We start from the raw sequence: 22,319 nt of genomic DNA, 5'->3' as shown, positions 1-22,319 counted from the left end.
ATTCTAAGAAAAAAACACAAAATTCTGAGATTTTTTAATCATGATTAAAAATAATAATAAATCATATCTGGCCCTAATCCTCTTTCACAGCAAAGTGGTTACTTTTTGTTTCCTTGTGGAAAAACAATCATCAACCACCTCCACAATCAAATTGTATCTTATCAACTCAAACATTTTTAAATCTTAACAAAAGTAAAGACACTTGTACTTGTGTATGTTTGCTGCATAGCTATAAATAGATAGACCCATATCTACAAAACATTTTAAAATATAAGCAAAAATGTAACTTAAAGCCTAAATGTTCTTCTTTAAACTCTGTTTTGGTCTCATTCTGCTCCTCAGGGAAACAGGGCGACATTTTGTTCATGTGACTGCGCTGCAATAACCTCATGACAGAGTCAGACTTTAACAACCTTTGGACCAAACTCAACTGTTTATTTCTAGCAGTTTATTTTAAGTGCAGTCAAATGTATTCACTGTTGGTGGCACATGTGACTCACTGTGCCTCAAGGTAAAATTTAAATGACAAATAAAAACACAAAACCTGACTGAAGCACATAAGAGAACAGAAAACAAACATAACATAACAGATCTGTATCATGACATTTAAAGTATAAAAAACCCATAACATTTTAAATATTTTGTCTCTTTTACCTGTCAATAATCACCATAAATGATCATAATCTCAATATTGATGAAATATTACAATTGTTATTAGCATCGTTTTAGCAGCTGTGTTTACAAATAAATAAAACATGTACAGTACAACAAAAATTAAATTATATTTTACAATGATTATCTGTTCATTGGGATTTTCTTCATCGAGAACAGAATTTGATCAGGCACAAACCTGCAATACCTTCAGAAACCACCAGTGGGCCACAACCCACATATTGAGCATAAATAAGCAAGTAATAGGCCTTGAATATTATAATATTAGTATAATCAAATAATTCAAATATTCTTAACGTCTGTGGGATATAAGATTAGAGGAGATGCATTCAAGAAACCTTGTAAATTGAATTTCTGATTAAACATTTGCTGCTGCTGCCCACTTGTGGTAATAAATGCACTACTAATCAGGCAGTTATCAGAGGAGAAAGTTTTGTTTTCTATCTTTTCAATATTTCACAATCAGTCACAGTAAGTAAGTAAATAAAGACGTTTAAAAATAGATATTTAAACACTCTTTGTATATAATATTAAATATTACGCCGCTTTTACCACGATACTGTACAGTTCTAGCACGACTCATCTATGGTCATAGTACTTGGTGCTTTTTTAGTACCTGCTCTGACGAGGTTCCAAGCGAGCTGAGCCGATACTAAAATGTGACGTGGACAGACTGCCGGCCACTGATTGGTCAGAGAGTATCGTCAGTGGAAGAGTCATGAGCGCGACGTCCGGCACAAGAATCGAAGGGAACAATGCCGAACTGCAGATCAGTTAAAAAGACTTAAAAATCCAGAAAACATGCACCGCTGAAAGCCAGCGATCGTTCAGTCGTATTTCGGTTCAGAAACAGTTCGGTTCCGTGTCAGAAGGAGTCTTTGCTCCAGAGTACTGGATGATTCTGTGAACAAATCTTTTTAATGAACTGATTCAGTTACACCGAAAAACAACTGCTTTACAAGTCACTAGTCTGTGTATTTGAGTCGCATATAAAACCACGTCACGACAGTTTCACGCAGCCGCGTTGAAGAGGTTCTACGACATAATGGAAAACCATACCAAACCGTGCCGTGCCGAAAAAGCCCCACCAGTGGGTGTGATCATTGTTGGTAATTAACACCTTTCACGTGAGTTACCTCTTAAATGACTCTTGAAATATATGATTAACGCAGCGTTATGGTCGTGTTTTCCAGCAGCGTCTGAGCTCCACAGGAAGTGTTATTCCCCGTGAGCCGACGCTAATCTAATCACATCGTATCTGTGATCCCCAGACCTTTGTTATCAGGAGAGATGATGCAACCTCACCGTCCTCCTCCTCCTCCTCCTCCTGCTGCTGCTGCTAAAGGATCCAGGTGCACTTGTTTATCTACTTTAATCAGCTGTGTGCTTTGGTTGATAACAGAGGGAGGGACGATCCAAGAGAAAATAAAGATAAACCATATACGTAAAAACACAGGAATTATTTATCTCTCACTAAAGACGAGCGATAACTTCATATGTATATTTCAACGTTATTTAGTTTTGCTGTCCATTACTTCACCTGACAGACATGTGGAACCTTTGTTTTAGTCTCCTGTGTCACGCCTTTGTCTGTGATGCACCAGTGAGGAGCTACGTGACATTTTCATCCCCAGTGTTTTGAGCTGTAGCTTCCTTATTTCTATATCTTATTATGACTTATTATGTTTTCGTCATATGTACATATATATGTATACATATATCTATATACTGTATATATGTATACATATATATGTATATATACATATATATATACATATATACAGTATGTATGTACTCACAGGTATTATTGTTATTATTCTTATTAGTAGTAGTAGTAGTAGTGACCCCTAGTGTTTGCTCGTTGTGTGCTCTCTCTATATACTGTATATACTATGGTAAAGGTTTCTGTCTTACTATGTTGTTGTGATTCGCTGTGGTACAAATTATGATCTAGGATCAGGTTCAGGGAATAAGAAGAAGTAGGGGAAACACCCCCGGAGTCAGAGCTGGGAATCCAGGCCAGCGTTCCGAGGAAGGAATTCCCTCAGTTTGACTCAGACAGTGTGGAAACCTTAGATCCCCAGAAACACACACACACTTTTACACACACAATGGAAAGATTTTTTTTTTTTAAACGCAGGCAGTAGAGAAGTCTTTCTCTCTGTGACCTGACACCGGGAATATCACTCAGTTCCTGTCATGAAGGACGACGAGGACAATTCTATTCACACACAAAAAAACAAAAAACTAATCACAGCGTAGCGGCTGCTATGGTAAAAAACAAAACAAAACAGAAAAGTGTGCCATCATCATCCTCATCATCATCATCTGAGGACAAACGTCAAAAATAGCACAAACACACTGTGAGGGTGAGACGCTGTTTACTGGACACCGTGATTGACAGCTCCTCATTAAACAGTGATGTTTGACGATTACAGCAGAGATCGTCTCACATGAGTGCAACGCTGAATCTGTGAAGGACACACGAGGACGGTGATTCACAGCTTTGTCTCGCTGTTAACAACATGGAGGACAAAAATATGTCCATGTAGCAGCTTTGACATCTGGCATGAACTCTCCTGGGTGAATCCTAATAATATTATTTATACGCCACAATAGAGATTGTTTCCATAATCATTGGAAATCGCATTTGCATAATATTAAAACAAAAATATTCAAAGTAATTGCTATATTATATAAATGTAGATATACTATAAATAAAATTGATCCATTTATTTTTTAGGGCCTGATCACAGAGTGCAAGAAACCTATTGTTCTTCTTCACATTATTATTATTATTCCGGTCATTTTTCAGGAGGTTATGAGGTGAAAGTGTGATATTAGCATAGTATTACGCAAACGCGGATAGAACAAGCCAAAATTAAGTTACACCGAATTTTACGAAACTTGGTGGGAACATGTCACAGCCCAAGATGAACAAAATAGTCTATTGGGTCTATGAACTCAACTCAACCGAAAGTCGTCTATTTTGAATTTGGTGTCAATCTTTGCGATTTGCACGGTTCGTAAATGAACGTTCTCGTCTGAGCACGTTTTATTGTATCGTTAACATAAAAAATGCGTCAATTCTGACACATGACAGATGAAAAGTTATCAAAAGGATCAACTCAATTCAAAAGGGGCGTTTTTATTTTTAATTTTAGCGAATTTCAACTATTAGCCACAAAACAGAAAGTGGGCTGTAACTTCACCACACATTGACCGATCGGCTCAAAACTTCATAACTGACACAAGAGACCCAACCCTGAACACCTCTACGAATGTAAACTTGATCAACGCAAAGTTGGCCATTTTAAATTGTGCCATAGTTTCACCATGAAACAGAAAGTGCGCTGTAACAACTGTACGTTGACCGATATGCTCGACACTTCATATGTGAGACTAGGGACCCACACCTGAATACATCTCACAGGAAATAGGTCACCCAAAACAGGAAGTGCCCTTTAACTTCCACTAGACACATCAAAGATGAAAAGTTCACTTTCATTGCCTTATTGTTCACGATATATCGTGGTAAAAATAAAATCCTCGTTCCTAAACAAGGCTCCACTTCATTGGTGTGGAAATGGTTTGGCTTCAGCAAGTCTGACGTGGAGCAAACGTGTACAATTTGCAAGATCTGCAATAATAATAATAAGAAAATATAAAGAATAGTAGTACAACAAATTGGTTCCACCACCTCAAACACAACCATGAAGCGGAGTACGACGGAAGCCAGAAAAAACATGAGGCAGCAGCAGCAGCGCCGACAGCAGCCACAGTCTCTGGTAACGTTAAGAATTCTTCTCAGATGACACATTCTCTCATAGATGTACTACTTAAACATGTACTTAAGTGGCTTGCTTGATTATTTTATTTTATTTTAGCATCATATCACCCATCCCTACTCGTCATTATACTGTATATTGTTCTCCCTTAATGCCTTAATACTTATTGTATTTTGGGGTAACACCTATAAAACAAACCACACAAACAAAACCAGTTTTCATTTAGTAAAAATGGTTATAAGAATTATCCTCTACTCTACTTATAATGAACCAAGTAATGCATTATTATCCTTGAACAAGCTCCGTATGAAAGCACCCTCAGTCAGCTCAGAGGTGACGTCACTCCCGCTTCTCTCAGTTCTTCTGACGTACAGTACAGTAAATCTAACGCGCCCTACATTTCACCTACATTTTCAGCCACATGAATGTCAGATATTGTGACCAATATCACCAAGAGACAAGCTTGAACCTGAAGAAATAAACATCTCCACCCTCCTACAGTGAGTTGTTCCGGCCTGGTGCGCTCCCTCACTCCTTCTTCCAGACTGAACTGACTGAACTCAGCTGCTCTGTTTGATCTGGCTTTGACCTTCTGCACATCTGGACTCAGATATATATGTACATATATATATATATATATATATATATATACAATATACTCTTTCAGGTTCAAACTTTAGGGAAATGTTATACACAAACTTAACTTTGAGCCAAGACCTTTCGGGCCACTTTGGAAATCACAGATGATTTATGGCGTTCAAATACGCTACATCCTGTGCTGTAATTTCATGTGGTAATAAAATGGTTTAAAGATATTTATAGAGACAGAAATGTACTGGCATTAAAAAACAAAACAAAGGAGAAGCAGGCGGAGAGGATTCATCTTTTGCTGAGGCAACAGCGTTTACTGTTTACGTGTCCGTTGCCATGGCCCACTTTTCACTCAGCCGTCACATTTGATGTCGACGATCTAATTGAAACAAACAAAAAAAAAAAACTCGATGTATTGATCTGTGAGTGTGTGTCCTAAAAATAAAGCCCCCGCACTAGTGTGACATCTGTGTCACGCAGCTCTTTCAGCAGCGTCAATGTTTTTGAACTTCACAGTCGACATCAGCAAATGCTGTGTTTGGGTTTTGATTCAGTGCAATTCAAAGTGTAAATATAGTGAACAGTTCAATCAAAATCAGCAAATTTGAAAGGCCAAGCTGCACCCAGAGCGCCCCCTGTTGGACCACACAGCAATTACCTGATGGTGTTTTGGTTTGTGGACAGAACAAGATATTAGAGAACATCATCATTTATCATTTATCACCAGGTTTGAGGCATTTTTCAACATTGTGCTCGATTATAATTATTATTATATATTATTAAAATAATCAACAGATTAATCGATTATGAAAAAAGCTAGTTACAGCCCTAACTCAGTAAACCTTATCTTAAAGCAGTTTCAATTCAACAATCAATAATTTATTTTTTGCAATTCCACATATTGCAGCTTTAATACTATGACAAATATCACTTTTGTTTGTCCGGAGAGTTTTGTTACTAGTTGGATGAGTGGTAATTAATTGGAACGTCAAGGGTTTGATTCCCAGCTAGACTAGTCTACGTGCTGATGTGTCCCTAGGCAAGACACTTATCCCCAAGTCGCTCCTGACGACTGCGTGTGTGAATAGGTATGAAAGGATGAACAAACACTGATGGTTTTATTCAACATGTGCAGTGAGGGAACAAGTGTGTAACTTCACGTCTACTTCAGAGCAGGAAGGTGGCGCTGTAGTACTCCAGGAACTGCTTTCCTGTGCCTTGGAAGCTCGGAGCAGCTGGAGGTGACTGATACAGTCCAGCGCTGCCACCAGGAAACTCCTGACAAACCAGGAACTCCCTAACAATTAGCAGGACACCACTGTTTGTCTCATTAAGGGCAGAAACGTGTCAACACCGTTCAGCCTGTGATAACACAATCCCCACAGAGGAGATATACAGTATTCAACAGCTCCTCCAAAATAAATCAGCTGAAAGGAGCAGAAATGAGACAAAAAAATGCCACAAATCCTCCTCCATTTACTGCCACGTCAAGTCCAGGCCACAAGCCACGAGATGTTCTTGGCCCAAAACACGAGGCTCCGACTGCGTTACAGCGAGTCCAGTCGCTCCCACAGAGCAGTTCTGTAGTTCACCACAGACTTCGGCAACCTTTATACATATTTATTCTTATTGTCCAGGTGTTATTTGAAAAGAAAAAGAAAGAAAAACTTTAGATTATTGCAACAGATTAGTGCAACCACAAAGATATAAACTACACAAAAACTACAAGATTTATTTTAATCACATGACCTTATTGTTTTTGTTTACTTTATTTTGTTTGTTTTATGACTTTTAATTTATTTTAGTTGCTTTATTTTTTTTAGATGTATTTTATTGCCTCAAGCTCTTATTTATTATTCAGCGCTTTGGTTGTTTTAAAGTTTTAAAGTGCTTTACAAATAAAGTTTGACTGGATTGGATTAGATGAGTCAGAATAAACTTAATTAGAACAAGGACAAATATTTTAAACCACTTTTGAATGTTTCGATTTATGAAATTTTAAAACCGTGACTAAAATGGCAAATACTACTACTACTACTACCAGTACTACTGTTACTACTACTAATACTACCAGTCCTACTACTACTAACACAAGACTACTAACATTACTAGTACTACTAACACTACTACTATTACTAACACTATTACCACTAGTATTACTACTACTAACACTATTAACACTACTATTAGTACCTCTAAGACTACTACTACTACTACTACTAGACTACTAACATTACTACTATTACTAACACTATTACCACCACTACTACTACTACTACTTCTACTAACACTATAAACACTACTATTAGTACCACTAACACTACTACTAACACTATTACTACTACTACCTAATACCACTACTACTACTGCCACTAACACTACTGGTACCATTAACACTACTACTACTACTACTACTACTACTACTACCACTACTATTACTACTTATTAATTTATGCTCTCTGAAGGCTGTGTATGTGCGTCACACACCTGGTTTTAGCTACTTTTTGTTGTATAATTTTTTTTACACGTCTTTGTGATTAGTTAGACCTGTCCTTGCTATTTGCTCTAGTGGGATAATTAGCTTTTTTTATGTACTTTCTGTGGTTAATTGTTTACTTTTACTGTGAAAACGCTTGTTTTGCTAGCTAACCTTAAGATAATTACCGCACCAGAGTTAGCATGAAGCTAATCTGCATCTGTCGTCCATGAGCCGGGACAACAAGTACAACAACAAAGTGTGCATAATACATACAAAGTGAAATTTACAGGACTACAACACATAAATGTTTAATAAATATAAACTTGTCCTTGCAGGTGAGATTATAAAAAGATGAAATATAATTAAAATGACTAAATCCTGCTCATTATTTTTGAAGCTGTGGCTGAAAAATATTGGAGGAAGTGAGTGAGTTTGAGTCTGGATACTTTAGATATCGTCTCAGGTGGTCAATTATCCTGCTCTGACGTCCACCAAGGCCACAGTATGTCATAAAACAAAGTATGTCGTCATGTGATTTGGCTCCTACTCTGACTTTACATTCATGCACATGTTTGGCTGGTGTTTCCTTGGTCTTGGTCTATGGCTTTGTCCACTTCTTCACAGACTCACTCTGTGCCAGAGGGAAGCCAGTTTTTATGGTGGCGTGGCTGAACTTTCTCCAGGTCTGAGCAGCAAAGGATTTTTCTGCCTATAGCTGTGGCGGCAGGCCAGAGAATATGATTCACATTTTCCATGAGCGGTCATGTTTTTAATCTCTCAGGAGAGGGTGTGAAAAAAATGTCCAACACAGTGGATGGACATGACAGAGCTGAGCAAACAGAGAGGCGATATGAGGGCAACAGCGTTGTTTGTGTCAATGACAAACACCTGACAATGTCACTGTCATATAAAGATGATGTACTGAAATTAAATTAAAATCAAAGGTTCTGTCAATCACACTGGTGTCCACACATATGTGCTGTGGTTTGCTGTCAATTTTCCTCTAAATGAGAAGATAATTCACAAAATTGACAGCATGTTTGATTGAAGAACACCTAAAACTAATTGTGACCATTAACTCAAAAATTTACAAGACTTTTTTTTATGTTTTATTATTACAGAGACAGTAGGTACCAAAACATTTTTGGTAAAGTATCAAATTCAAGGTACCAATATGATAGCGTTTCAAATGTGAACATGTTTACTAGTCCTAGTAAATACAGCAGGAATGATTAAGCAATATTTGATTTTTAATATTATTGTGTTTTTTAAGATTAAAACAAGCTCTTTGATTTTTTTGTAGCTTCTTAAATGTGAATATGTAATGTTTGTGGACAAAACAAGACATTTGAGAACATCATCATTTTGAGTTTTGGGAAAAACTGATCAACATTTTTCATAATTTCCTGTAATATTATGGTCCAGAAAGAAGAACCAGAAAACTATACGTATTTTTATGAACACTATGAACACTTTATTCTGCCTACTGCAGCTTTAAATGAGTAGATGTCAATGCTACAGATGAACATACACTGCACAATAAATAACTTGATAAGTGACTTAACTCCTGAAAAGTCTCTGTATGGTTTAACAAGCATATTTGACTAGAAATTAAAAAAAAAACTCTGCACCTGAGCGAGGCCTGAAAGTCATATCCAACTCTGCCAAAGGTTTTATAGACGTGAGAAGCCGCATTAGGCTTGGAACGCTAACGTGACTTCAATTTCCTTCAATATTCCAATGAAAACATGACTAATTACGGGGCCAAATACCTCAGACGTATCCATTATGGCTCTAGTGGTGCACTTTAATACCTAGATTTTCTAACTACAGTTCGTTCAAAGCTGGGAATCCTCGGGAGACGCGAGCGGCGGTGGCACCAGTTAAAGCACGATTACAAATGAAATCTCTCACCAGCCAAACATCCCAGCAGACAGCACGAAAAAAGCGTTAATGTATTTACCCAGACTGTTTAAAGGAAGTGGCATGGGAACAGTCTGCGGCCCGACAACCAAGTCTCGCTCGCCATCGTCAGGAAGCTCGGCCAGACGATTCAGCGGGGGCTCTGGTGACGGATCAAAGACTCGCTGCTCTGTCCACTGATAACAACTGCTGCTGCTGCTGCTGCTGCTTAGTGTTTCTTCATTCACTGCTCTCCTCTTCTCTCACAGCCAGGCTGTGTTTTCTCTGTGTCCAGAGGAAGATCATTTATCCAATTTATTTCACATCACCACAGCACAGAGCACACGGCCCCTGAACCTCTGTGGTGAGAGCAGGGCCCTGAGCGGTGAGATCATAATATACATGCTCCTAAAATCCTGCTCTCCTGGTGACACACACATGCACACACAGGCGTGCACACACACACACACACACACACACACACACACACGAAAGCCTGAATTTATTTTATCAGGGAGTTTTGGACAATTTTATCTGATCCAGGGTTTAAAGGCAACATTTATCAGACACCAGACCACCAGGCATCTGTGATGTGATTGCGTCATAGTTTTCTTTTCTCTTTTTACGAAGTACTACCTGAGAAAATATAGTGCAGTGGTGTAAATAGACGGTAGTAACAAAAGACAGTTAGGGGAAATGTAGTGAAGTAAAAGTAGACGGTGCTAGAAATATAAATAACAGTACAATAAGTACACATGAAATTGTGTACTTAAGTACAGTAATGAAGTATTTGTACTTTGTTACATTACAACACTGTCTGTCTGTGAGGGAGTGAGTGTAGTTCTGATTTATTTAAAAAAAGTAAATATGAACACATATGTAACTATGACGACTATTGTTTTTGCTGTCCATTGTTTTACTGGACACACATTAGGAACTTGTGTGTGTTCAGTTGTTCGTTTCCACTTGAAGGAACTTGGAAATTCTGACTTCTGAGTACAGCTGAAACACACCCATACTTCATGCCTTACATTTTGTGTTGTAGCTTACTTATTTATATATCTTATTATGGTTTCCTATCGTATGTACACTTATTTTTTATTATTTTATTTGGTTCTCAAACTTTTTATACCAGTTGATAAAATATTAAGCTCTTGAAGAAACACCACATTATCACCAACATTAAAATACAGTGGTGTAAATAGGTCGAGCAAAGTCAGCTACAGGAGGCAGATTTATTCCCAGTGAGATAATTTGCTCTCTCATCCTCCTCCTCTTCCTCACAGCGAGAGATAAGGTGACTCTAATTATTATTATTTTGTTATTCATTTCATTTTCTATGCACTCCAGTCAAAATCCCTAAGCTCCACTCCGATCACATCTGGTAGATACAGTAAAACAGTATTTTTTATTTTCTTCCAAGTACCACCAGAGGAAGTCTGCGTAATACTGGTGGTACACGTACCACAGTTTGAGAACCATGGGGTTAAACGACAAAACATTTCTCTCTGTCATGAGAAATCACTGACAACTGTTTTTTTTGTCAACAAAGACACGCAGAGTAAAAAATGTCACCACATGATCTGAGCTGCTGTGTTTCCATGAGGAATGAGCCAAAACAATATTCTGCATCGGAGAAGCTTCAATACTCAAAAATCAAAAATCACTGGATCGGATTTCAAAAAACAGAGGGAAAAAAAACCTGAAAGAATCTGATATGATCCCATTAACCTCGACATCACATCCAAGCAGAGGCTGCACAGAGACGTGTGCCACTGGTGTCATGTGAGTGAGGAGTGCAAATGTCTGCTGAGCTGCAGTTATTAAGTCAGCTTTGTGGAGTTATTTTAGGATAAAAGAAGGAAAGAAAAGCAACAGATGAAAGTCATTTTGTCAAAAACACTGATATTGGTTGGCTGTGATATCGCAAAGTCTTTACTGAAGCTGCCAGATATGGAGAAAAACGTTATATTACAATTATTTTTGACAGAAACTGCAACTGCAAAAATTATTCAAATTGGTTTAACTGATAATTGTCACCAAATAAAACATATTTCCTCCACTGAATATCGAAATGTTTGGGCTGAATTCCTGCAGCACGGCATCATTTCTTCAAAATACCATTTTATCTTACCTGCATAACTGCAGTGTCTATCTATTTAGATTTTTGGGCGATTTCCATTATTTTGCATTTCACTGTGAATATGACAATAAACTTCTTGAATGGTAAGTAAGAAAGCAAATTAGCATTTTTCAAAAAAAATGTTGAACTATTCCCTTAAATCATATGAAGATTTGGGCCAAAAGTTTTAGTTTTTGTTTTTGGCCCAGTGATCGTTGAGTCATGCGATATCGATAGAAACTTTTTTATCAGCACCTGCAGATATATTACGGTCCTTTTATGCTGGAGGGCAATAAAAAGACATTTTTGTTAAGTTAATTAGGAGTTTGGACGAGTTCTTCGTGTAATAATTTTTTCCAGGCACCAGATTTGAAAAACTTTCTCGCTCACCATCATCGAGGTACATCTGGTCCAGCTCCTGTGGTTCTTGTTTGATGCTGACGGTCAGCGTCGGGGAGCCGCCGTCCTCCTGCAGGGAGGACCGTGGTCTTTCTGGCACTTTGGCGTGCTGCTGCTGCTGCTTGGCGTCGGGGCTGGCGCTGGCGCTGACCGGCTGGACCGGCGTGATGCAGAGGGTCGGAGAGAAGGGGGCGTCAGTCGGGGTGGAGGGCTGCGAGGTCGGGGAGGAGGAGGAGGAGCTGCTGGGCGGGTAGAGGCTGGGCAGCTGGTAGCGGCCTGGAGTCTCCTGGATGATGGAGACGTGAGGGATCGAGGACTGTGGGACGGCGGGGAGGCACTTGGGGAAGTTTGGCAGAGACAGGTCGTGAAGCTTGGGGCTCGTACTTGGAGACGAAGAGGCCGGTTTAACCGTCAATTTGTCCTGGCTGACAGGGTAAGCCCCGCCCACAACACATGGCCTCAAATCAGTGGTCATCATCGGGGTCATGACTTGTGGGGGGAAGTATGGCTTCGGGTGCAGGGCCACGGTGGAACCATGCTGAGTGCACACCAGTGAAGCATCGTAGTCGTCGCGTGGCTCCGTCTTTATCGTCGGAACTGAGGGAATACGGAGGGAAATGCTAATTAAAGTCTCTCACACTAAAACGAGCGAGTATACCTGCTATATTTTGATTAGCATCATTTTCATTGCCAGTGGTTTTTCACATGAACGTGAATGGTGAGGTCATGAGTGCGCAGGTTACAAAAAAATGACCAAAGAGCTCAGTGTCACTCTGTTTACATGGACTCAGTTAATTGGAATAAAAGCGCGATCGGAAATTTAAATACACCAATGTTCCAATTCAATTCAGAAGGAAAGTTAATTCCGATAGGTAGTAGCTGTGGTTTATGCCAATCATCAACAGTTATTCCAATCATGACTTCATGGTTTGGGCTAACACGTGTCTGCCCTACATAAATGAGACAAAGTTCTGGTTTTGCTGTCTGAAAATGGACAGAAACATGGCAGGAGTGGTGGCAAACAACTGGTCTGGAATGATCCGACACAGTTTTCCTATAAGAGACTTTAAAAGAACTCCAAATTATAGAACGTCTTAATGGTCAAAAGGTGAGGAACACAAATGTAACACTTCTTCCTCTACCATTTCCTGATATTTGTACAACTCTGCACATGTCAGAGTGGTTTATTCTGATTAAACAACAATTCTTATCAGAATGATTTTAATTGGATTGAAGAAACTTTGCACATGTAAACATAGCTAAGTAAGTTATGGTGGTTACAATTTTGTTTTACTAACTTTTCCTTTGGTCCCTCTTTCAATCTATTGCCCAACAGATGCTTTTATTTTCCCCTCTAGGGGTCGCCACAGCGGATGATCCGCACATTTGATTTGGCAACGTTTTTAATGCCAGATGTCCTTCCTGACACAACCCTCCCCTTTAACCAGGCTTGGGCCCGGTGCTCAGGGGTACCCCAGCCCTTGAACAAGTGGGGATTCCAACCGACAACCCTCTGGTTACAAGCCCACTCCCCTTCTGCTCAGCCATTGGCTGCAGTTCAACTGAGGTGATTGATGGAATAACCAACATTGACTGCTGTCCCATGGTGTAAAAAAATAAGATATGCAACAAATATTCATGGCTATATTCAGAAAGTAAATATGCCTTGTAGCATTGCACTGGAAATGATGCAAGAAATGTGCGTCACTGCCACAAATAAAAGCAGACACAGAAGACAGGGTCTTGCGTTTCTACTGATGCCGATTGAAGCCAAAGTCGATAAAAACTTGAGTGCTTTTGCAGAATCATCTGACGTGGGAGTGAACGCAGATTCAACTGATCAAAAACATGATTAAACCCGGGTTTAAATGGGTTTTTGACCAGTGGGAGAGAGGAATATGTAAAGACATATTCCAACCTTCATGCAAGAGTGAGAGTGAGTGAGTGAGTGAGTGAGTGAGTAGGTTTGTGGCTAGGATACCCGCTGCCAAACAAACACTTTCATCAATGAGTCTCTGTGTCTGGGCCTGGGCTCTCCCACCCTGCTGAAAATATTCACCAAACTACAGAAAGAAGAAGAAGGGGGGAAAAAAAGGGATGACTCATCAGCACGAGAAACATCCAGCAGCTTCTATAATAAAAGCCCTATTTCTTTTGGAACTTGCTCTGGCACTAATGTTCTCTGAATGTGTGATATATGACATACGTTGCAAGCACAGCAGCAGCGTCAAACGCAGCATGGTCCCGTAATTTAAAATAAATTACTGCTTGAGACAAAGACAGAGAGAGAGAAAGGATATGTAAGACAAAATGGTGGCTTCGGGGTGTACGTGGATTGTGGTTGTTGTACAAACAAGGAGCAGGGCTGAGTTGAAACGAGGCGGTCACTGTGCTCTTGGCCGCTCAAACAGATTCCAGCGCGAAACATGAATCTGAATCTTTTCAACGCGGGCCATCAATCTGCCGCAGCTCATGACACGACACCGCCGTCGTACAATCATCATTTCATCGCAGTTACAAGCAAACGACAGTGGCGCGCTGACCCCGGGCTTCACTGAACTACTACGACTGGGGCGACTGCATCACAAACCTGGATCTGGTTCCTGCTTTCACTGCTGCGGTGAAGCTGTTTCACATTATAACACAAAGCATGTGTTTGAAATCAAAGCTGAAGTAGTAAATTACTCATACTTTATTTTTCCCTCTGCAGTTTTTATTCGTATATTTTATTGGTGCACACTGTCACAGTGTTGTCCATCTGAATCTCACCACTCTGCTCGTTGCCACTTAAAAAACAGATATTTTTAACCTCACAGGGTGTATCAAACTAAAGAGGGGGCTAATTAGAGTAAAAAAGGAGTGAAACTAGGGCATGTCACGCCTGACTGCAGCTTGAACTGTAACAGAGGAACTGCGATGAGATGGTTACACCAACCGCAAGGACTAAAATAGCACATCCACCCCTATTTTGGGCCTGTTTGGAGGAAATGTGTCTGTCTGCCTGCTGATGCACAGACCCAGTGAGAGGAGCAGAAGAAGTGCAAATGTTTGTCATGCCACATAAAAGTGAGAGAAAACCTGCAATTTGGTTTTTACAATGTGTCTACTGCAGGCCTCGGAAATAAACAAGGTGTTTTTATATGTGTTGCTGTCACACCTGCTGCAGCTACAGCAAAAACAAAATGGGACAAACAGAAATGTATTGAAATTTCCTCGCTTCTGATGATGTTTTTACACTAATATTTTCACCAAATTTGTTCTAAAACTTTTTCCCCCCCGACTTTAGAATTTTTCCCAGCTGGCTGTTTGCCTGAGCTGTGCTCACCCGTTTGGAGGCACTGACCAGACTAACTGTCCCTGAGTCCGTCCACTCCCTCACACTCGCTGAGTCTCGAGGACAATGCTTCACTTTCACAGTGGGGCACTCCGTCGCCTACATACAGGGCTGGGCCAGTTCACTTGAATCACAGCTTTGAACCACCCACTGGATTTTCGCTCCAAGCCCAGAGTGCAATTAGCAGTGGTTTTTTAGCATTTCACTTTGTGGGTCAGTGTTTATATTTAGCTTGGAAATCGGTTCTCCTTTCAAATAACACATTTTTCCCATGCCCCCTTCAACCACCCTGGTGTGTCACAGTGGTGGACATGTAGAAACAGGTACAGAGAATAACACATTTCATGCATTTTTTTTTCTCTTTCTGTAAAAGTAAAGCTTTGTTCCTGAGAAAAAAAGCACCAGACAAGAGGGAATACACGAAGTTTGTTCTCATCTTCAGATGTGAAAAGTGTTTCTGATTAGTCTGAAATGTGACGGACAAAGAACTGCCTGAGAGCAAGAGACCTACGGAGAGAACAGGGAAGACATAGAAACAAACACAAGACAAACTCAGAGGTGGTTTGCTGATATAGTTACTGGTTCACCAAAGTTTTGAGGCTTGGACGAATGGATGGATACAAAAGTATGTATGTATGATGGTAGGTAGGCTGTAGGTTGGTTTTGTTTGTTGGTTGAAGGGACAAATAGATAGAAGGATGGATGGATTTTAGGTAGATACGAAAGTATGCAAGTTGGTCGGGAGGTAGACTGGTTGGAAGGATGGATGAATGGGTGGATGATTGACTTTAAGTAGGTAAGAAAGTTTGTAGGTAGGTAGATTGGTTGGTTGGAGAGATGGATGGATGGAAAAAAGTATGGCTAGATGGATGAATGGATGGATGGATTTTACGTAGGTACGTAAGTATGTAAGGTGGTCAGTAGGTAAATTGGTTGGAAGGATGAATGGATGATTGATTTTAAGTGGGTATGAAAATATGTAGGTAGGTAGATTGGTTGGTTGGAGGGATGATGGGTGGATAGATGGGTGGTATGAAAGTACATATGTAGGTAGATTGATTGATTGGTTAGTTGGATGGATGGATGTGCATAGGTAGGTGGACTGATTGGTTGGTTGGATGGCCGGATGGATGAGTGTTTCTTGGTATGTAGGTGCATAAAAATGGAAGCTAGGTAGATTGATTGGTTGGTAAGCTGGTTGTTAGTAGTCAAGTAGGTTGGTTGGTTAGTCTCATGTGGATCTTTCTTGTCAACATTTCAAAAACTAGCTCTTCCGTTATTCACATCCAAGTTAGATAATATAAATCTAAATTTTCTTAGTGGTAAAATCCAAATTCACTCAAAGAAAAGATGATTATGTCCAAAACAAAATCCTCTCTGTACAAGAAATGTTGATCTCAGACTACTGATGTGTTTCTTTTTCAAGTGTTGCTTAACCCACGTTTTTTTATCATTATGTACTTTATGTCGCCTTCATATTTACTGCACCACAGTACCAAGCTCAATGTTGTCAAACTGCTCTAGCTCTTTTTCCATATTCACATTTCATTCCAGAAAAGTAAGCAGCAGAGTGAAGAGAAGAGCTTTACCACTGCCAGGAACGTAGGTGAAACGCTGATACTGGCTTCTTTTCCTCTTTCCGTTGCAGACGTAGAAGTTGACGTGGACGGGAGTGGAGAGTCTTTGGTTCCGGTACGGAGGAATTTCAACGATGAGTGAATTCTGCAAAACAACACATTTAACGACTTCATTAAAAACGTAGTAATAGAATTGAAATGTTTTTGCACAGTAAAAAGCGTCCTTTATATCTCTGCCAACTCACTTGGTGTCTGTTGAACATAACTTAATATTGTCTCCTTTTTATTTCTTTGCCCTGTTTAGACATAATTATATCATCTGCCTCAGGGTTCACCATAACAGGAAGAAACACTGTTTTTTTGTGTTATATTACAATATACTGAGTTGTTTGAGCAGAGAAATGGCCTTACAGTGATTCAAACTGATTCAATGTGTGTGTTATTATTAGGCCACATCCATACTAAATGTTTTCATTTGAAAATGGCCAATCAGGTGAACTGGGCATGCAAGTGCTGGTGTAAACAGGAAGTTGATTTTCTCTCTTTTTCTGTTGTTTACTTGGTTTCACAAAGTTCTACCAACAGAAAACATCAATAGTGAAAAGTCAGAGAAAGGTTATGAGAGTATGATTTCAGTACTGTACAGTACTGTAGTTTATACGTCGGGTGGTGGGGAGGTCTGAATACACTTCGATTAATCGTATACATGCAGGAATAACTGGACTAAGAATCACATTATCCAGGTATGTTAGTCGGACTAAGACTAGCTCGACTTCATGACATTAAGAAAACCAAATTATTGTCTTAGTCTGACTAAAATTGCACCATGTATGTAAACGGACTGACTAATTCTTACAAACTGGACCTTTAAAACATCTGGCTCTCAAACATCGGGGTAGTGTGGATGGTCAGGGAGACAATTCATGTGTCTTCAAATGAAAATGGTGTAGTGTGGATGTGGCCTGTGTCTCCTTTTCTTGAAATCCAGAGCCTGAGGTTGTGTGTGTTGCATGAGGATGGTGGATACAAAAACCCCTGAAAAATCTGGTTGTAATCCCAAAACGAGCCACCCAGGGACCATGAATTCAGCCTATAGAGAAGCCTGGTTATTTGAACAGTGAATAACTCAGATGGTGTGAATAAATTAAGTGTGTGCGGGAGTGTCCAGAAAGTTTATTTCCCCAGCAGAGCCTCCTGCCCTGTGAGGAAGACCGCGAAGGCTACAGGAGCGTCCGCTCTCTTCCTGCGTTTCAGCCTGTGAAAACATCAGCCTCGCACACAACACGTGTGTATGTGAATATACAGCCTGAATGAAGTGTGTCGGAGGTGTTGCTCAGTAGCCAGAGAGGAAGTCGTACGTCTGCGGCGCGGGGTGCAAGGACGACAGCTGGCCCCCGACAAGTACAGGTTAAAGCTGACACAGGTTTTTATTAAATCACTACAAGTCAAGTGAAGCCAGATGAGGCTTTTTGACTTCTCCTCCTCACCCTTATCCATCCATTCATCCATCCATCCATCCATTCCGCGGAGAATTAGCTGATAAAAAGCTCTGGAAACACTCCACCGTTTGTGTAATTGCATCCAGGTTTGAGCAGGAAATATTTGCGGCGTTGTACTTGAGCGCGGCAGCCGTCCAAGGTGTCACTTCATGCATGCGCATGAAAAACAGGCCCGAATTTTAAATCCCAAACCGTGCACGAGTGGGATCGTTCATTTGAAGGTTTTATGCGCACACGTGTTTGTGCTGTAAAATCGCGTTAAACGCTCACAGGGGAGCGAGCGGATCGTCAAGTTTGTGTAAACAGCGCGAAATCCATCCAGTATTTTTGGACTTTGTGCTTCACGGCCGTTAATCTACGTTTATATGAATATCCTGATGTGTCTGATTGTAAATTATTATTTTTTTTTTTTAAACGGAAACTAAATCATCCCTCTGGTTCCAGACCTGACTGCCTCATGGGGACGGAGTGTCGGCGCAGGTGATGGAGGCCGTGAGGGATTCTGACTCTGTGGTCTGGTGAAGCGGCAGAGGTTAAACCTGGCCAACGTGGCGTCAGTGTTTAAACTGGGACCAGTCCAGCAGACTGGGGCTGAGGGGGGAGGAGGGGTGAGAGGCCTTTTGTCTATTCACGCAGACAGATGTGTCCCAGCAGTCCCTGTGCGTACGTGTGTGTGTGTGATTTGAGAGAAAGTGTGTGTTTTGCAATGAGAAGACACAGGGAGCAGGTGCAACGCCTCAAATATAGACACCGTCTAATCCCCTCGTCTATCTCCCAGACTCCCACCACTGCATCTCTCCCTCCCTCCCTGTGTGTGTGTGTGTCTGTGTGTGTGTGTGTCGACAGCACACACTGCCAAGCTCAAACTCAGGTTGAAGGTTGAACTTTCGAAAACCTTTTTCACGTGTTTCAAACACAACCTGGCTGTTTCCATGGCTCCACCTCAGAGCTGAACAAATCCACACTTTTATCCCTGTTCAATGTGAGTGTGTGTGTGTGTGTGTGTGTGTGTGTGTGTGTGTGTGTGTGTGAGTACACAACTTCAAAGCGCTTTTTCAGGGTTAAGAACTGGTTTTAAGGTGAGGGTTAGTATCGGGATTAGGTTAAGGGTTAAGGTCAAGCACTTTGTTGTGATGGTTAAGGTAAAGGGACTAAGATATAAACACAAGTTTGTGTGTATATGTGTGTGTGTAGGTTCATTCTGCCAGTGCAGACCGCTGTGTGTGTGTTTCCAGTGTTAATTATAATTCTGTGGCGAGCACATGGTTTTAAATGAATTCCTTTTTTTAGGAAATGTCCTTATTTGCTTCCTTGCAGTGAGTAAAACACCACATGTCACATGTTTAAAGGAAACATACTGTGGACTTTTTTGATATATTCATCTTCATCTTCCACTTGAACTTCATGACTGAAGGTTTTATAATGTTTTTACACTTAACTCTGTGCTATGGTGTGTATAGACTAGTCTCATTGGTGCTATAACATTACTATTTATTAAAATAAATAAATAAAATGCTGAACTAGAGGTTAATTTCACATCAAATTGAGCGGCTCCACTTGCTCAAATTGAAATATTTGAACATAAGTGATAATTTCGCATGATACAATAAAGCCAGTCAGACGTTGTCTTCACGTGTGTGAGTAAATAACAAAAATCCTGTGGCCAAAGTTCAACTACCAGTTATTTTTTTCTTTTTCTTTTTCTTTTGGCTGGATATTTAACAGATTTAATGAAGCTCCAGTCAAATATCTATTATATCTAAGATTTAAAGTTCTAGTTCTGTGATATGAGTGTGAGGGTTTATTATTATTCGAAATCAAATATATCTTATAGTTTACTTCTACTTTTCTGGGACTGGTTCACTGTTTCCTATCCTCTACATATTTCAAATTGCAGAGATTGACATGGAACAGTTTTTTTGTGTTTATGTGGTTGTTTGTTCCTATTATTTGTTCTTGTAAAATGGAAAATCATAAATAAATATCTAAAAAAGAAAGAAATCAAACATATAGTACCTGTAAGTATGTTTGTTTATGTGCAAAATCACTTTAAAATCCTTGGAATAAGTCTTTTATATGTAATTTAGACAAGGCCGCCATTTTGTGTTGCTATGTTGTGAGTGTGTGTTTCCCATTGTTGAACATGAAGGCCACCGTAGTTACCATCTGCAGTCTGACCACTAGGTGTCACTAATTCTTACACACTGGAGCTTTAATTCAGTTTGACAGCAGCTACTTTATCACTTTTATCCTGAAATCAGAGCCGAATATTCATGATAAAAGTGTCACATGTTTCACTTACAGACTTGGAGGCATCTCTGTCGACTTTAGCTTCAGTTTCCCAGAGGTGATGTCCGTCTAAAATACAAAAAAAAGGAGACAGAGAGAAAAAGCGTTTTTATTAAGAAGAGTCATAAAGAGATCCACCTACAGCAGAAATGAAGTGATCTTGTTATCATCAGCTGCATCGGTGATGTACAAAACTGCTGCTAAAGGGGCATCACACACGTCATACTGTCTGACCTGCAGCTCATGAGCTCATATCCTCAGTCTGACAAAAAGCAAAGCTGAGACAGAAACAAGACGACAAACCCAGAGAGAGAGAGAGAAATCTGATGCAATCCTTAAAAAAAGCGAGTCATACCAGAGAGATGAGCGACATCTTTGGTGGACGAGAGAAACCTTGACTTCATCGCTGTGTGGAATCCCAGCATGCTCGAGCAGCTGGTGGGCTCGTTAATACGCAACCACTGGAAACTGACAACTCGCCTCGGCTTTCTAAACCTCTTCTGTTTTTTCTCTCCTCCTCACAGGAATCTGTCTGTTATGCTCATAAAATGATGGTATTGGTATTTTTCTCCTTTTCTGGTAATTCCTTCCCCCCCTTTGCAAACATGCCACATTAAAGAGGTTTTCCCATCAGACAATAAAACATACAAGGATGTGGAAAACAAAGACTAAAGCAAGTTTAATTTGTTTTTCTGCCCAATGACCTATGAGAAGATCTAGATTTTCACCAATTCACACGGAAGGAAGGAAACCAGGGCAACTTCTTTAGACCTGTGAGTCAAAAAAGACTTTAAACTGTTGTGTGTGACCTTTAAACATTGATTTTCTGATCATTAAAATCCTTAGATTGCAATTTCTTGTATCCTCTGCACAAATCTCGCGAGACTATCGCAGTCACATGAGATTATTGCAATCTGCAGAATTGTTACTTTGGTGTCACGATTGTCTGCTCACCTGAAAACAACAGAACTTGACTGTCCACAGCACCCTCTGCTGGACAACTTGCTAATGACTTCAAACTGTCTGACGCCCTTCTAGGATGGATGTTTTAAAAGTTTGAGTTTTAATCATCATCTCCAGGTAAACAGTGGATTTGCACTGTGTGGGCATAATAAATAAAAAGTGCATTACTACCTTTAAATTTGGAGTAAATTTTCAAGAGATTTTGTACAACTTTCATTAATAGTCCTGTGAATATTGCTTTCATAACCGAGCAAATGTTTTTTTTATTTTCTGAAGAATCAATATCAAATTGAATCAGACATTGAAATTAAACGGGACCTTGTGAATCAGAATCTAATCAATTCAGGGAAATAAATAGCAAATATCAAGCCAAACCTTTGTCAAATGACTTCCTGCAATGCTAATTAAATCTATTAGCTCCAAGTGATACTTAGATTCCCACCCTGCACACAGGAAGTGAGGCAACAGCAAAACAACATGGGACGTGACACAAACACAACAAAGTGTACATGAAAAAGTGCATTCTTCCCAAAAAAAACCAACATTTCTTGTGCCTGCCCTTGCACTGCTGCTGTATACACACAAACACTCCCTCAGTCAGGACTGATAGTTTTGGCAAACAGAGTCTGTTTTCATGTGCATTGTCTCAAACAGAGGCTGAATAATAACCTTATAAAAAACAACAAAAAAAGCTTTAACTGACT

At 39.9% G+C, this 22,319-nt stretch overlaps 1 protein-coding gene across 1 annotated transcript in view; it reads right to left on the bottom strand.

Annotated features, from left to right (window-relative positions):
• Positions 1-22,319, bottom strand: part of nfatc1 (nuclear factor of activated T cells 1) — a 50,418-nt gene that overhangs the window by 2,094 nt on the left and 26,005 nt on the right. Inside the window, exons 7-9 of the mRNA XM_044052337.1 lie at positions 20,666-20,721; positions 16,877-17,009; positions 11,945-12,550 (exon numbers count right to left, since the gene is read on the bottom strand). Of these exons, the coding sequence (XP_043908272.1) occupies positions 11,945-12,550; positions 16,877-17,009; positions 20,666-20,721 (795 nt within the window). The remainder of the gene's footprint in view (positions 1-11,944; positions 12,551-16,876; positions 17,010-20,665; positions 20,722-22,319) is intronic.

The sequence above is a fragment of the Solea senegalensis genome, linkage group LG20 (assembly GCF_019176455.1).
Source record: "Solea senegalensis isolate Sse05_10M linkage group LG20, IFAPA_SoseM_1, whole genome shotgun sequence".
NCBI lineage: Eukaryota > Metazoa > Chordata > Actinopteri > Pleuronectiformes > Soleidae > Solea > Solea senegalensis.
This window is presented reverse-complemented; position numbering and strand designations above follow the sequence as displayed.